Genomic DNA, 15,042 nt, shown 5'->3' with positions numbered 1-15,042 from the left:
TCTGCAAGAGTCCCCCTGCTAGATGGCTGGTCCTGGATTTCTGGGCTTGTTCTGGTTGGATGACTCTCTGAACAAAGATCCATATATATGGTTGGTCATGTTTTGTATCCACCAGTCTCACTACAGCCCTATGGAGACAGCAGCTGGGGCAGCATCTGAAGGTGAAGACTTCTGCCAGCTCCAACATCCCGTCTCTCCCGTCCCCCCCATTCTCTAGCAGGGCAGTAATGATGAAGTGAAACAGCTTGAGCTTATTGCAGCCTGCTTTTTTCAGGGGGGGGGGGCTGTTAAAATTAATGCTAGTTGTGTTTTAATGCAAACAGCCTTGAATACCAACATTAGTAAAATGTAGGATTAGAAATGGTCTAAAGAAAGACAAATAAACTTCACCTGGAGTTTGGAAACCAAAAGCCGCTTAGCAGCAGTTCCAATAGTAGGTGTTTTCTTTCCCTATTAGTCTTTCAAACTGGAGGAGAAACAGAGCAAGCCTCTCTTTATATATATAAAATTGTGTGTGTGTGCAAGAAAGTGTTCTTTCAGCTAAAGGACACCCCCCGAAAGAAATAAGCTCAAATGCCAAAGCTGCATATATAAGGTGTTCTGCTTAGCCTTAAAGCAGTATAAATCAGCATCTGCAAAACTTGATACACAGCCTGGAGGTAGTAGCCTTTCTATCATTATCTAAGAATTCTCAACTTAAAGATGAGTTTGTGTTGGCTTGTCCTAAATTGATCTGAGACCGAGCACTGATTTCCTCCCTTTCCCCCTGAAAGGCTGAACGAAGCAATGGTGATGTACCTCACTTTTCTGCTTCCTAAGTGTATGAGGGAGGAATTTGACAATTTTAGAACAGTGCTGCAGCTGAGCCAAACACATTTTATGGGGCACGTGGGAGATTTAACGCTGCGATTGACGGCATCAATCATAGTCTGTCTTGCGCTTTCAAAGATGCTAATTAATTGAGTTCTGCCTCCCAAACCACAAACCTCCCCCCCCTTTTTTTTGCTAAAGAGTTTGTGGGTTCCTGTCACTAGCAATTGACTTGCCAAACTGAAAAAGCGAGAGGAGGAAATCCCTCCTTGAAGAGCAGCTGACGGCAGCATCTACCCAAACGGTGGTCGGGTTTCTTAAATACTAATTTGTAAGATATATAAGTACCTGCCTTTCTCTCTCCCTTTCCTCCGTGCCCCCCTCCCCCTACTTTTCTCTCTCTCTCCCACCCCACCCCTTTCTTTTTTTGCGGTGTGATTGTAAGTAACGCTTGCCTTAAGAATCTCATTATTTGAACACGGAGCCATATTTCCTCTGAGAATTCTGGAGTAGCTTTGAGCCGAGGCTGTTCATTTCTCAAGTAATCATGCCGGCATGATGGAGAGAGAAAATGGCAGCTGTTTGCAGCTCAGGCCTTCAATTTTCTTCAGAGTCCAGTCACTCAAGTGTGTAATTACATGGGGGTGCCAGAGAGGCGTTAGGCCTTGTCAAAGAACCCGTCTGAGGCGCCGCGCGCCGCCTTTGCCAATCAGGGCAGGCCGGAGCCAATGGAACGCCACGGCGCCGCTTTGTTTTTTCTCTTGTTGTTTGATGATTTCTTCCTGTGAGGAAGGGGCTTTAAACTTCTTTTCTTCTCCCTTCCCCAACCGTTCTTCTCCCCAACCTTCCCCCCCCCCCGGCTGTTGTTCACCTGTGCCAGTTGTGAGGGGTTTGAAAAGTGAGAAGGAATTGACTGGCTCTGTGGAAATCCCTGACACAAGGCCCCACTGAAAGAGCCCCGCTGGATCAGACCCGGAGGTCTGGCCGGCTCAGCAGGCTCCTGCCAAAAGTGGCCAGCCAGGTTTATTTATTTATTTTCCCTCCAGGGCAGCTAACGTGGTCTCTTCTCCTCACAACAGCTCTGTCAGGCGGGGTAGAGCGAGCGAGAGTGCCTGGCCACTAGTGAGCTGTGAGGCGGGGTGAGGATGTGACCGTGGGTCTCCCTAATCCCTGCCCCCAGGCTGGCTGTCTGATGAATGGGAAGCCCCAAGGCAGAGCCCTTCTTTGCCTCTCAGCAACCACCCCTAAACATGGAGGTTCCTTTCAGCCACGGAGGCTGAGGGTTATTGCTAGAATGTTCTCCAACAACAAAAAAAATAGTTTCCTTTTGAAGTGATTGAAGCTGGTAACCGCCGCTGCATTTTTGTAACGGTGCTTGGCAGAGGAACTTAAATCTTGAGGTAGGCAGACACAAAGAGACACCTGCAAGTCAACAACTTGTTCTCCAAAGACTTCCCTGTTTCTCCCTTTCTCAGAAATCGGGCTCCTGCCATTGTTATTGATGCTGATGGTATATTCAGTGGCGGGGCCAGATAACTTTCTGATGGGCCTCCTGCTGGCCCCCCCCCCAGCCTCACTGGCCTCCAAGTCTCTCGTACACTCAGATGTTTGAAGCTTGCCTTATCCTGCGTCACACCGTTCGTCCATCTACTCAGTGCAGTGAACTTGGGCAGGCAGTGGCCCTCCAGTGGTGGTCTTGAGCAGGAAGAAGGGTGTTCCTAATTCCTAATGTGGAGACGCCTGGGACCTTCTGCCCTTTCTAAATGTTAACACGAAAGAAACCCTCTGAAACTACCGTCCTGTGCCAGCCCGTCCAGTTCAGTATTGTCTACTCTGATCGGCAGCCACTTGCCAGACCTTTCCCAAGATCTCCTGTTTGAGATCCTTCGAGTGGAGAAGCCAGGGACTCAACTTGCAATCTCCTGCGTGACAAGCAGGAGCTCTGCCCCGAGACACAGCCCCTTCCCCTGTTCCATAGGTCAGTCGTGACAGGTTTGGAGGCCACCTTCCTTTTGTTGGGCTTGTTGACTCTTGGATTCAGTGGGTGGCTTGGTATGTTTCATGTCTCGAGAGCAAGACGGAGATTGGAGATCGCCTCCCTTGTTCTCTCTGCACTGCTCAGGACAAACATCTGCAAGCCTCTTTTTCTGATTATTTTCTCCAGGATCAGCTGTGTGGGAGAGATCCAACCCTGACGGATGAGCTGATCAATATTCTGACAGAGCTAACCCAGCTCAGTAAGACCACCAACGCCAAGGTGGCACTGCGAGCCCGCCAGGTAAGGGCCGTTCTTTCCACTCTCCCAGAGGTGACAGGGCAGACGGTCTCGTATGACTCTTCTGACTCCATGGGCTTTTGGGTGGTTTTTTAAGGGTGTTTGTGGGATATTCCACAACCCCCCTCATTGGTGTCCCTGACGTGTCAGTGAGCTTTCATTGACCCCAATTATTGTTTGAAGTGTTTCTGTTTTTTCCATACTCTGTTTTAGATTTTTCCCCCTTGTCATTTATTTTATTGTTGCATTGGAGCTGTCCTGAATTTGATGTTTGGAAGCTGCCTCATGAGGCAAGCTGAGCACACTGTGTATAAATCTCTGGGATCTCTGAAAGGCCACCCGTGGCACCCCCTTTGTTTTGTTCTTGTGGCCTTCTTGGGATTTTTTGCCCCCAAAGCCTCTTGAACAGGACCCTCCAAAAACTTATACCAGTTAGTAGGATCAAAAGTGAGAAAAACCTTACTTCTTTTCTGTCTTCCCAATGGGGACCCAAAACAGTGTATATCATTCTCCACTCTTCCGTTTTATCCTCACAACAACCCTGTGTGGTCGGCTAGGCTGAGAGGGTCTGACTGGCCCAAGGTCACCCATCAAGCTTCCAGGGCAGAGTGGTGATTTAAGCCACATCCTGTTCTTACAGGCTAACCACTGCACTATGCTCGCTCAAATCACACCACACCACACGTACATCACTTGCGATCCATGCTGTGAAATTAAGAAAGCAAAAAAAGTTATCATTTTTTGGGTGTGCAGGTTCATAGTTTTAATGATGCTAAGTTTTGATATACTGGGCTTTTATTTATTTTTTTCTTTTGGAGATGCTCGGTGATGGGAGAAGGCCGCAGTTGTTCAGTCCAGTTGAACGTATTCTGAGGGAAATAGTCACAGTGATTTTCAGGATGTGCTTTCAAGTATTTAGACCACTACTGAAATGTTACCTTGCTGCAGTACTTACAACAGGGCTGTGAGGTTGGAGGCTCTTTCCTTATGGGGATGAGTTAAGTGGTGTGGAGTTTTTTGGTTGAGAGAAAAGGAGGTCGTTTTTGCTTTAGCAGCAAAGAAAATTCAAGCTAAGCTAGTGTCAGCATAGTCCACTTAAGAATTTAACTATTCAACAGACATTTATGGGAGTTTTCCCTTTCCTTACGAAAGTTTTAAAATGTAATTTTCATAGTGTCTTAATCTAATTTTACCGTACTGTATTTTATTGTATATTATTTTCTAATGGCCATTGGCCCTTTGCAATAAAAATTGACCTGAACTGAGAAAAGACCGGAGCAGGAGGGCATGATAGAGGTTTATAAAATTAGGCTAGATTTGGGGAAAGTGGGTAGAGCATAATTTTTCTTCCCCTCCCATAGTGCAGGAACTTGTGGGCACCCAGTAAAGTTGATGGATGGTAGATTCAGGACAGACAAAAGGAAGTGCTTCTTTATTAAGAACGTAAGAGAAGCCAATGTTGGATCAGGCCATTTGCCCATCCAGTCCAACACTCTGTCACACAGTGGCCAAAAATACCAGGTGCCATCAGGAGGTCCACCAGTGGGGCCAGGACACCAGAAGCCCTCCCACTGTTGACCCCCCCCCCCCACAAGCACCAAGAATACAGAGCATCACTTGCCCCAGACCGAGAGTTCCTCTCTATACCTTGTGGCTAATAGCCACTGATGGACCTCTGCGCCATATGCTTATCCAATTCCCTCTTAAAGCCGTCCTTGCTTGTAGCCGCCACCACCGCCTGTGGCAGTGAATTCTGTGTGTCAATCACTCTTTGGGTGAAGAAGTACTTCCTTTTATCCGTTCTAACCTGACTGCTCAGCAGTTTCGTTGAGTGCCCACAAGTTCTTGTATTGTGCGAAAGGGAGAAAAGTACCTCTTTCTCTACCTGCTCTTTCCCATGCATAATCTTGTAAATCCGAAGACTCCAGAGGGGAGAGGTTAGGGGAGGGTTGCCATGGCTTCTCCTTCTTCTTCATAGCAAATCCAGTATTGGGGGAGGGAAGAGGAGGCAGGAATGGTTCCCAGATTCCCCATCTCAGCTGGGCAGTGAGGAGGAGCCGTGGCATGGTGGCTTCTGTAAGCAAGAGTGATGGGATGAGCCTTAGACCAGCGAGCTCACTTTGGCAGCACCCTTACGAGGGCGGGAGTGCCCCCTGTAGGCCTCTTTCGCAGGCTGGCATACATCCCTCCTCGATCCTTGGCCTGTGGTCTTCAGAACAACAAAAAAAGTAAATTGAGTCCAGTTCCAGTGTTGCTACCAGCGCAGCATTGTAGGCTGTGATGTTGCTTCAGCGCCAATGTCATCACTGGGTCCGTAGGCTTTTGCACTTAAGCTGCAGAGCCACCTGGTTGTAGCACCAGAGGCCAGGGGTCCAAACTGAGAAAGGGGCCCAAAAAGGAAAGCAGAAATGCAGACCGTCAGACATGAGAGGGGTAAGACCAATCGAGATCAGGCAGGACGATCAGAGGATATGTGAGGCAGGTAGAAGAACAGACGGGAGAGAACGGGAGAGAAGTAAAGACTCTCACAGTTCCCCAGGGAAAGATTCACGCCTGACCTGGAAGTGGTCGTAACCAGGTGAGGTCAAGAGGAACCATTTTGTTGGTGGTTGGAGCTATGCTGGGAGATACAAATTGTTCGTTTCTTCCTCAGACTTGGTGCATTTATTGGGAGGCATGTCACGTGGATGTGGCATAAGAGCCATGTTCTATGCCGCTCAGCTCTTTCCTCCATTCTTCTTCAGGAGGGTATGCCTTAGTTCCTCATTCCCATCCTGTTCCCAGTCTTCGTAGAACTGATTTAATGGAAGGGTACCTGTTAGCTTCATTCCCCATACACTGTGTCCAGAGTCGCTAACAGCAAGATACAGCGAAAATTATTAATACCCAACATTAACAAAACAGCAGCAAAAGATAAAATAAATAATTTCAGTTAGGAGTATTAGAAAACCCATCCAAACAGGTTTAATATAAAACATTTTTGGTGAAAGTTATCTCATTATAACAGCATTCACAGTAGTCCTGGGCAAATAAAACAAGGTTTTTCATCTCGTGCCTAAATGTAAAGGATTAGGTGCTGCGTGAATGGCTTTCTTCATGGGGAGGTGCTAGCACCAAGAAGGCTCTGTTTCTGGACACCACTGCTCTTACTTCTGGAGGCTCACAGATCACAGGATTGTGTCTTTTAACTGGTGGGAAGATTGATACCACAGAGAATTTATAGTCCTTCATTTGCTTGAATGATTTATGGGCCGCTGTGAACAATAGCATGGGTGCCATAACGCAGCTTAAGGACATTCAGAATCTATGGATAGGAGGCGAGGGAAAAAGCCAGAGGAACACAGTGCTCACTTCCTGTTCCTCTTTGGGATACACCATTTGGATGGCCGTGTAGGTAAAGTAAGTTGCCCGATCATCCCTGCAGGGCAATGCCCTGTTCACTAGGTGTTGGTCAGCACCCAAATAAGCAAGTCACCAACCGAAATACGTTAAGACTGGGATCCTTGGAACAAAGCAGGGTACATTGCCTGGAATTCACAAGGGAAAGGAAATGTGGCTTGTAAAGGGAAGGTAGCGGCATCTGAGCGGCTCCCTGGGGGCAGCTGAAAATTAGTTTCTTCTTTAGAAATGAAATCAGAAAAAAAAATCTTGATAGGTGTCCCTTTTTTCCGAAGGTTACCCATCTTAGATTCCAATTTAAATACCAGATGTACACCTGGAGAGCTTTTTTTAAGCCCATCTCGGCAGCGAGTGGCTTCTCTATATAATTAAAATAGTGGGGGGAAAGACCGAGAAGGATCTAATTGTCTCTCAATAATTCTACCCCCCTGGAAGCTTGTTTCCTCTCTGCGCTATCCTGATTTCCATTCTAAAAGTCTTGCAGCAGGGAGGCTAGCTTAAAGGGGGGGGGTTTAGAAATCTCTGCCTGGTCCCCCCCTTAATTCCAGTGCATGAGCATTGAAAATGAGCAGGCGTTTGAAGCCGCTCGGTGACCTTTTCTGTCTTCTGCCGAATTGCAATCCCTGCCCTTGAACTACTCAGAGTTACTGAACCTCTCAGCGGCACACTGGGGATGCTGCCGATCTCGCGGAGGTCTTTATTGTACTGCTGTTGGGCATCGTGGTGGCGTTCCTTTCCCTCTTCTTGCTGGTTTGCGGCTCTCGAAGCTGGGCCCGGGTCCCCCTCCAGGGCTTCACTTCTTGAAATGAGAGTTTTTTCGGCCTCAGCTCTGCCCTGAGTTCAGAAGCCCTTCCTCTGAGTCATCAGAGTTGCAGGCCGCAGTTGGTCCAAAGAGATGGGGCACCGGGAGATGCGTGATTAGATCTCTCCAGCCTTTTAAGAACAGGAGTTCTGTGGGGCTGTAACTTGGATGGAGGGGCCACATAGGGTTGCCAACTCTGGCCTAGGAAATTCCTGGGGATTTGGGGGCAGTGCCTGCAGAGAGGGGAGTTTGGGGAGGGACTTTCACCTAGAATCTGTGCTACACCATGGAATTTGCTCTCTGTCAAGCTAACAAAATAAGTTATTACAAAAGTTCAAATATTTATTATGGTGTTCACATCAGTAAAAGATAAAATACAAAAAATTAGTAAAAGATAAAATTCAAAAATACAAATATTTATTATGGTGATCCAACTATAAGACTCTTAAACCTTTTTACACACAGAGCTGATAGTTTTACATATACAGTTGATGGGTATATCTTATGATCAGTAGACCATATGCATTTTGGCCCCTTAGGGCCTTCCTCAGTGGTCAGTATTACTATCGTAAAACAACACACAGCCAGAAATAAATATATGAAAAAAGATTTTCTTTAGAGCCAGGTGTTGCTTTCTCATGTTTACACAGCCGGCCATGGATAAGCTCTCATGGTAACTACACATGCTCTCCCGATTGTTCTGGTAAAAAATATCCAATGTGTCTGGTTGTGTGTCTCTCCCATCAAAGGGAGTAATCAACTTGCATACTGTTTACATTATGTAAGTATATAGTAGGACCCTAGAATCTGTGCTACACCATGGAGTTTGCCCTCTGGAGCTGCCATTTCCTCCAGGGGAACTGATCTGGAGACCTGCTGTAATTCTGAGAGATCCCAGGCCCCACCTGGAGGCTGGCAACCCTAGGACTGCAGGGAGAAGGGGGTGGGGGTTAAGCTCTCCTGTCTCCCTACATGGTTTTGCCAATTGAAAATGGTCTGCCCAATCTTTGATATTAGCCCCCGGGGAGAAGTGCCTGTCTCCGCTCCACCCCCCAGCTTTTGAAGTTTGCAACAGTATTTTTAAGGAGCATATTAAGTTTTGATTAGTGGAAGAAGAAGAAGAGGAGGAAGAGGAGATTGGATTTATACCTCGCCCTTCACTCAGAGTCTCAGAGGGGCTCACAAACTTCTTTCCCTTCCCCTCCCCACAACAGATGCCCTGTGAGGCAGGTGAGGCTGAGACTGCTCTGACAGAAACTGCTCAGCTCTGACAGAACTATGGCTTGCCCAAGGTCATCCAGCAGCTGCAAGTGGAGGAGTGGGGAATCAACCCCGGTTCTCCCAGATTAAAGTCCACGCTCCTAACCACTACACCAAACTGGCTCTCTGGAACTGTGTGGGTGGAAGAGTTAATCCCCCCTCCCCTCTGCATGGCCCTTGACTACTGTTTTACGGATCAGATTGTGGCTCTCCTGACGTCTCTTTGAGTTAGGTCCTTAAGGCCGTCATCCTCAGCACGGTTCTTGGGAGTAATCCCCACTGAGAAAAGTAGGAGGTTAATTCCTGTTAGATGTTGAATCGGTGAGGGCACATTTTAGCTGGGGGGGGGGCTGCAATTTTAAACACACACTTGTTTTTATTTCTTGAACTTGTTTTGGTTATGGTCATGAAAATAGCCTTTCTGAGTCAGACAGGGGATCTCAAGTAGCCCATTATACTGGTTCCAAAGGTGGGCATCCCCTAGTTTCTGGAAGGCACAAGGGCATGAAGGCAATAGATCTGCCCGCTGTCTCTCCTCTCCCCGACAGCTGGTATTCAGAGGTACATGGCCTCTGAACATGGAGATCCATAGGTTTGCTGTAAGGATAACAAAGGTGTACGATGAACACACAGTGAAAAAAAGACTAAACAAATGCTTAGTGCCATTCATTAATTGCTATTCATTAAAGCTCATTCACTACCAAGACAGTCCCTTTTGCCTGTAATTTGTCCCTTGTTCCACAGTTTGGGAAGTTGAGGTACAGAAACAATCTCTGGCTTCTCAGTAAGTTCGTAGCCGTGCTGGGATTTGAACTCTGTGTTCCAGTTGCAACCTCTTTTCCTGGGAGATGGAAACACAATACCTGCCATAACCGCTGTGCCCTTCCCCCTCTTCCTAGGTCCTCATCGCATCCCACTTGCCTTCTTATGAGCTTCGGCACAACCAGGTGGAGTCCATTTTCCTTTCGGCCATTGATATGTACGGACACCAGTTCTGCATCGAGAACTTGCAGGTAGGGGTGTCATGACTGAATATGAATGTAAGTTCTGATTTCTCTTACACTTCTCAGTAAACAACGTTTTTGTTGGTGGTGTTTGTTTTCATTCGTTATTACTCTTTATCCCCAAACACCCTGTGGAGCTGGTGAACTGAAGAAAGGTCTCTGCCACTTTTCAGAATTTGGACCCACCTTTAACCCCTAGTTTTTATTTGGGTTTGCCAACCTACTTCCAGCTGTGGGGCCCGATTCTGATTTGCTGGCTGATCATGACAAAATGTCATGACAAAACATGGTTAGTCTTCCTTAACCATGGTTTGATGTGAGGACTGAATGGAGCCTCAGTGTTTGCCAAATTGTTGATGACTGAGTACATTCCTTAAACCACATGCTGAGTCATAGTTTCCTCTTCTGGCTAAACAAAGTGCCAATTTTTAGAGTGTTGGAAGGATAAATGTTGCATGACCTTAGAAGAGACCTCCCCCCCCCCATATCAGGTTTCTGTAAGAAACACCATTCTGAGTTCTGCTTCTGACTGGAGAGAGCATAGCCAGAACAATGACTACTTCAGAGAAGCAGTGGGAAGTTTCTTCCAGGCAGTAAGTAATCTTGTGGCATGTCTACATCAGGAGTAGATGTGGTCCCTCAATTACATCTGACGCAGGCACACAGCTCAATTACCCCCCCCCCTTCCTGCCAACAAACATTGATTAGGAAGCAGCAAGGTCAAAACAGAGATTATACAGAGGCACAACGGGCAGCCTCCCTTTTGGATGGGTGCTTTGCCTTCATAGAAGCTTTGGGGATTATTGCACTGACTGAACATCATGGATGGGAGAAAAAAAATTATTTCAGATTTACCTGCGCCACATGTTAGTCTGCCCCAAGATTATCCTGCAAAGATAAGATTGGAATTCTGTTCTTTGAAAAAGTGCCTCTTTCTTTCCCCCTCCTAGAAACTTATTCTTTCAGAGACATCTATCTTTGACGTGCTTCCGAACTTCTTTTATCACAGTAACCAGGTGGTCAGAATGGCAGCTCTGGAGGTAAGCTTCCTCTTCTTCCAAAGAATTTAAAAAGAAAGTGCATTTATCTCTTCTAGACTGTGGCCTTTCTTTTTGCAATCCCACCCCCGCCCTAGTCAAGTCACTTTCCTAAAGCACTAATTAAAAGCTGTGTCTACTGTGCACTTACAAACTATCCAAAGAGGAATTTGCACTGGGTTCTGCTCCAACTAGTGAATCCTAACACATTTCCAGGTGTGCTGCTTAACTAGTTTCCTTTTACTAAATCAAACGGAAGTGCGCAGCAGAGCTTCTGAAATATTTCTCTAAATAGTGCTTCAGTGTTTCCAAGCCATAAGGACTAGCAACATTGTTATTGAAAAGGAATCAGGGAGACTTTAGAACACGTGCACAGGTATTGGTATTCAGCGTATGTATCCTTGTACCACCTCAAAATGCATGAGAAGACGACTGTGTTCTTGAAAACAAGTCTGCGTCAAAATCCAGTGGCACATGGATGTGTTAGCTTTCCTGTGCAGGGACGTTTTACCTTCAAGGTGCTGCAATTCTTTAAGAGTGAATTAATTTCTCAGAGTTGGTTTTCTTTGGCTGTTTAACCCCAGGTGTATGTTCGAAGGGCGTACATTGCCTATGAGCTGAACAGTGTCCAGCACCGCCAGCTGAAAGACAGCACCTGCGTAGTAGAGTTCCAGTTCATGTTACCTACATCTCACCCAAACAGGTACCGCTGCAACAATTTTCAGGGAGATGGTGGTGGTGATGGAGACAAAGAGAGAACTAGTAGAGGTTTTAGAGGCCTCTTTTCTGTTGCATTGTGGGAAACCACAGCAGATAAGATCAGGAAGTGTGGATGGTGGTTGTACACTGGTTGCATCAAAAGCTGGAAGATGAATCCAGGTCAGTGCATATGTTAGCGGCCTCCAATGAAAACCATTTCTAAATTATTCCATGTGGTACCCTTTGAGGAGGTATTCATTTGTGGTTGATTTTCTCCACACTGCAGCAAAGGTTGTCCTCTTCTTTTCCGCCTTCATTCGCAAACAGGACATCTCCAGTGGGGTATAATGTCCATGATGAGCAGTTTCTGTGGGGAAACTATGCATGCATCACTCCTTTATAAAATGAACCTCGAGTCTTCTCCGATTTGTAGCTGACGGGATGCACCTGACTCCACAGCTTAAGAGACGTGCATTCATGGCAGTGAAAATCAAATGCTGGTTCACCCAACATTCTTGTTTTCCTTTTTCACCGTCTTTCGATGGGCTTTCTCACTGTTGATTATTTTTAAAAGTCTACTGTGTGAACATCTGTGCTTTTGTTTGTTCTTTTAACAGCAGCCTGATCAAATGCAGGTGTTTTTTTCTTTCTCTATATCTTCCTCCTAGGAGAAATATCACCTCTTGAATTGCAGTGTTACAGGCTGCTTTGAATAGCCCAGGATTAGGGTAATTTTTTAAAAAACTGATAAATCTAAGAGGAAAGGAAAAACATTTCTGAGGATATTCTTGCAGGCAGGATGAAGATCAGGAAAAGAATGTCAGATCAGGTTAGGTAATTGAGGCCTCTTTGTTTTTAAGAGGCCATTATCTAGCACAAAAATTCTTGTGTGCTCTTATGTTAGTGAAGGACAAGTGAAAAGGTATTTCCTGACAATGCTCCCTCTAAGCTGTGGAGCCTTGTGAGCAAAAATGCTCCTTTGTGAGCTCCTGGCATTGAAGTTGTGAGCCAGCGATTTGGCTCCTGCATAAATTAGTTTGCTCTGGAGCCATTCTTCCTGAGCTAAGACAAAAATCTATGAGCCGGAGGCTAAAAAACTGTGAGCTAGCTCACACTAACTCAGCTTAGAGGGAATGCTGATCCCTGGTACGCCCAAGCTACTTACCCATAAAGGTTGGGTGCCTGTTGCAACTCTGCATGATTAGAAACTCCCTGCGAGTTAAAAACAGTGCCCCCCCTCCCCTGAACCTGGAAGCAAAGTAAGAAGAATGGTTCCAGCCTTTTTACCTGAAGGAGAGACAGGGCAGCAGTTCAAAAATGTAATTCTCCCACCTGCAGTCCTTAGTGGCTAAGTCCCACATCACCATCTCAGGATTAGACTTTCCTGCATATTGTAGATCAGGCTGAAGCCGTGGCGGCATGGCGATGGTGGTGGATATCAAGCACTTCTGCCATATGTATGTTCGTGTGCATTGAGTAAGACTGACTTTTCCAATCACTTTTGATGTGAGTGCAGCATAACTGCCTACCCTCAGAGGAGGCTCTCTGTTCCGTTTCTGTATGAGTCGCTGCTCTCACAGTTTGCCTCTCTCCAACCTGGAGGCACTCTCAGAACAGCAGCCCAGACTGAACGAACTCTTCTAACAGGCTCTTTAGTAGACTTTATATTGCTAAGGCTGTTAAGTACTTCTGAATTAATGTTTCCATCAGACGTGTGGGAAAGAAACAATGTGCTGGCGGGAGTTTGAGATCTTTTTTCTTTGGGATCGTGGTCAGTGGAGAATGTGATTTGTTGGCCGTGTCTCCTTTGGACCACTGGGTGCCGCTGTTGATCCATAATAGAGCATCTGGGGGGAATTTTAAAAAGCAAACAGAAAAAAAGGAACTGGTTACCCACCAGCCCCTTTTGGAAAACTGCTATTTTCTCCTTTCTTTGTCTCCAGATATCCTTTGCCTTTTTATTTGATCCTCCTCCTCATTTTATGTTTGACGGGATTGGCCGATGAGGCCCAGTCTCGGTTCATTGAGAATCCATCAGTACATCTTGTGAAATGGGTCTCCCCCCCCCCACCGCCTTCAAAATCTGGTTTTGCTTGAAATGAATGAGTCCTCCAAGCCCAGCTGCACCAAAAATCTCTCTGCAATGATATAAATGGCCCATTGAATTTGGTCTCATCTGTTCTCTTCATCTCGACAATATTTGCAAATAATTGCATGCTGTTTTGGAGGTCCATTTTTTATAATCCTGCATTCCCTCCTCAACAGCCTCAAACTATTCAGTCTTCATTTTCGTCCTCTTCTCTCTCTCTCTCTCTCTCTCTCTCTCTCTCTCTCTCTCTCTCTGTGGCTCCCCATTCCCCAGCTGGCGTATCTTCCATAGATCTCCTTCAAGCGCCTGAGTCCAAAGAGTTGGCCAGAGTTAGCTAGAGACCGAACATCTGCTGGAGAACTGTATTGTTGGGCACATGACCTTTCAGCAGTGGGCCTGAGCAGTTATCGACCATGATCTCACATGTCTTGTGCCAGGTTGGCCCGTCCGTCTGTTTTTAGCTCAGAATTGTCTCCCCTAGCTGGCCATGACTTGCTGAGGTCTCAGGCTGCCTTTGCTAACTCCTGCTACCTAAGATATTTTCATTGTCAATGCCCAGAATTTCAGATTAGAGTCCTCCATGCACAGTAGGAGCTATACCACTGAGCCACAGTCCTTATGCAAAAACATTGTTCTTACTATCTCGAGTTTGTGAACATATGAAACTGCTTCTGCTCTGACTGCTGGAGGCTCTCTTTCTCAGGCAGGAGTTTCGCCGTCCAATTCAAGGCACTGGTTATGACCTTTTGAAGCCCTTCAGCTGCATGGGACCCCCGTATCTTCAGGACCAACTCTCCCTATATGATCCCCCCTCACCCCCTTTGGTCTTCATCACGAGGCCTACTGCAGGTTACTTGTCTGTAAACAGCCCATTTGTCATCCACTAGGGCAAGGGCTTTCTTGGTGGCTGCCGCTGCCCTCTGGAACTAGCTCTCTGAGGAGGTTCATGTCCTGTGGGATCTGCTAAGTTTCCGTAGGGCATTCAAGGCTGCTGTGTTTTGTGCAGCATTTAATTAACCAAGAGAATGGGTGAGCCAGCTGCCTGTCCAGATTAGTTCCAGAGCTGATGACCGGTGAAATTTTAATTGGAATCTGTTTTATTGTGTTTATTGGTTTTATTATCTGTTTTAAGTTTTGGTGCTGTGCTGTGAACCACCCCAAGTCCTCTTTTGAGGAATGGGTGCCAGTTATAAACTGAACTGGGGCAGTGATGCTCTGTATTCTTGGTGCTTGGGGGACCACAGTGGGAGGGCTTCTGGAATTCTGGCCCTGCTGGTGGAGCTCCTGATGGCACCTGGGTTTTGGCCATTGTGGGACACAGAGTGTTGGACTGGATGGGCCACTGGCCTGATCCAGCATGGCTTCTCTTGTGGATGATGATGATGATGATATTAACAACTTAAGAGCCATTTCTCGCCATGTTTCCCTATGCACCATCTCTAGTGGTGTCGATATGGGCAGCAAGGTTACTCTGTTGACTAAGGCTTTAAATGGAGTGCAGGCTGTAGGCATTTTTGGGGTAGAAGGAGGAGGTTATTGGGGTGTGTGTGTTAAAATATGGATCTGTAAACCAAGCCGCAAAGGAAAGGCAGGCTATATAAGTATTTTAATAAACTGAGATGGTTTTTTTGGAGATGCTGGGCATTAAATGTGGAACCTTCTGCCTG

General features: G+C 46.4%; 1 protein-coding gene across 1 annotated transcript in view; it reads left to right on the top strand.

Annotated features, from left to right (window-relative positions):
- The window catches only part of ACACA (acetyl-CoA carboxylase alpha), a 297,952-nt gene that overhangs the window by 103,184 nt on the left and 179,726 nt on the right, over window positions 1-15,042 (top strand). Inside the window, exons 25-28 of the mRNA XM_015420510.1 lie at window positions 2,975-3,088; window positions 9,446-9,559; window positions 10,501-10,590; window positions 11,172-11,290. Coding sequence (XP_015275996.1) covers window positions 2,975-3,088; window positions 9,446-9,559; window positions 10,501-10,590; window positions 11,172-11,290 — 437 coding nt within the window. The remainder of the gene's footprint in view (window positions 1-2,974; window positions 3,089-9,445; window positions 9,560-10,500; window positions 10,591-11,171; window positions 11,291-15,042) is intronic.

This window comes from Gekko japonicus, unplaced genomic scaffold (assembly GCF_001447785.1).
Source record: "Gekko japonicus isolate JY-2015 unplaced genomic scaffold, Gekko_japonicus_V1.1 scaffold534, whole genome shotgun sequence".
Taxonomy (NCBI): Eukaryota; Metazoa; Chordata; class Lepidosauria; order Squamata; family Gekkonidae; genus Gekko; species Gekko japonicus.
The sequence above is the reverse complement of the archived record's forward strand: the minus strand, read 5'-3'. Positions and strand labels throughout refer to the sequence as shown.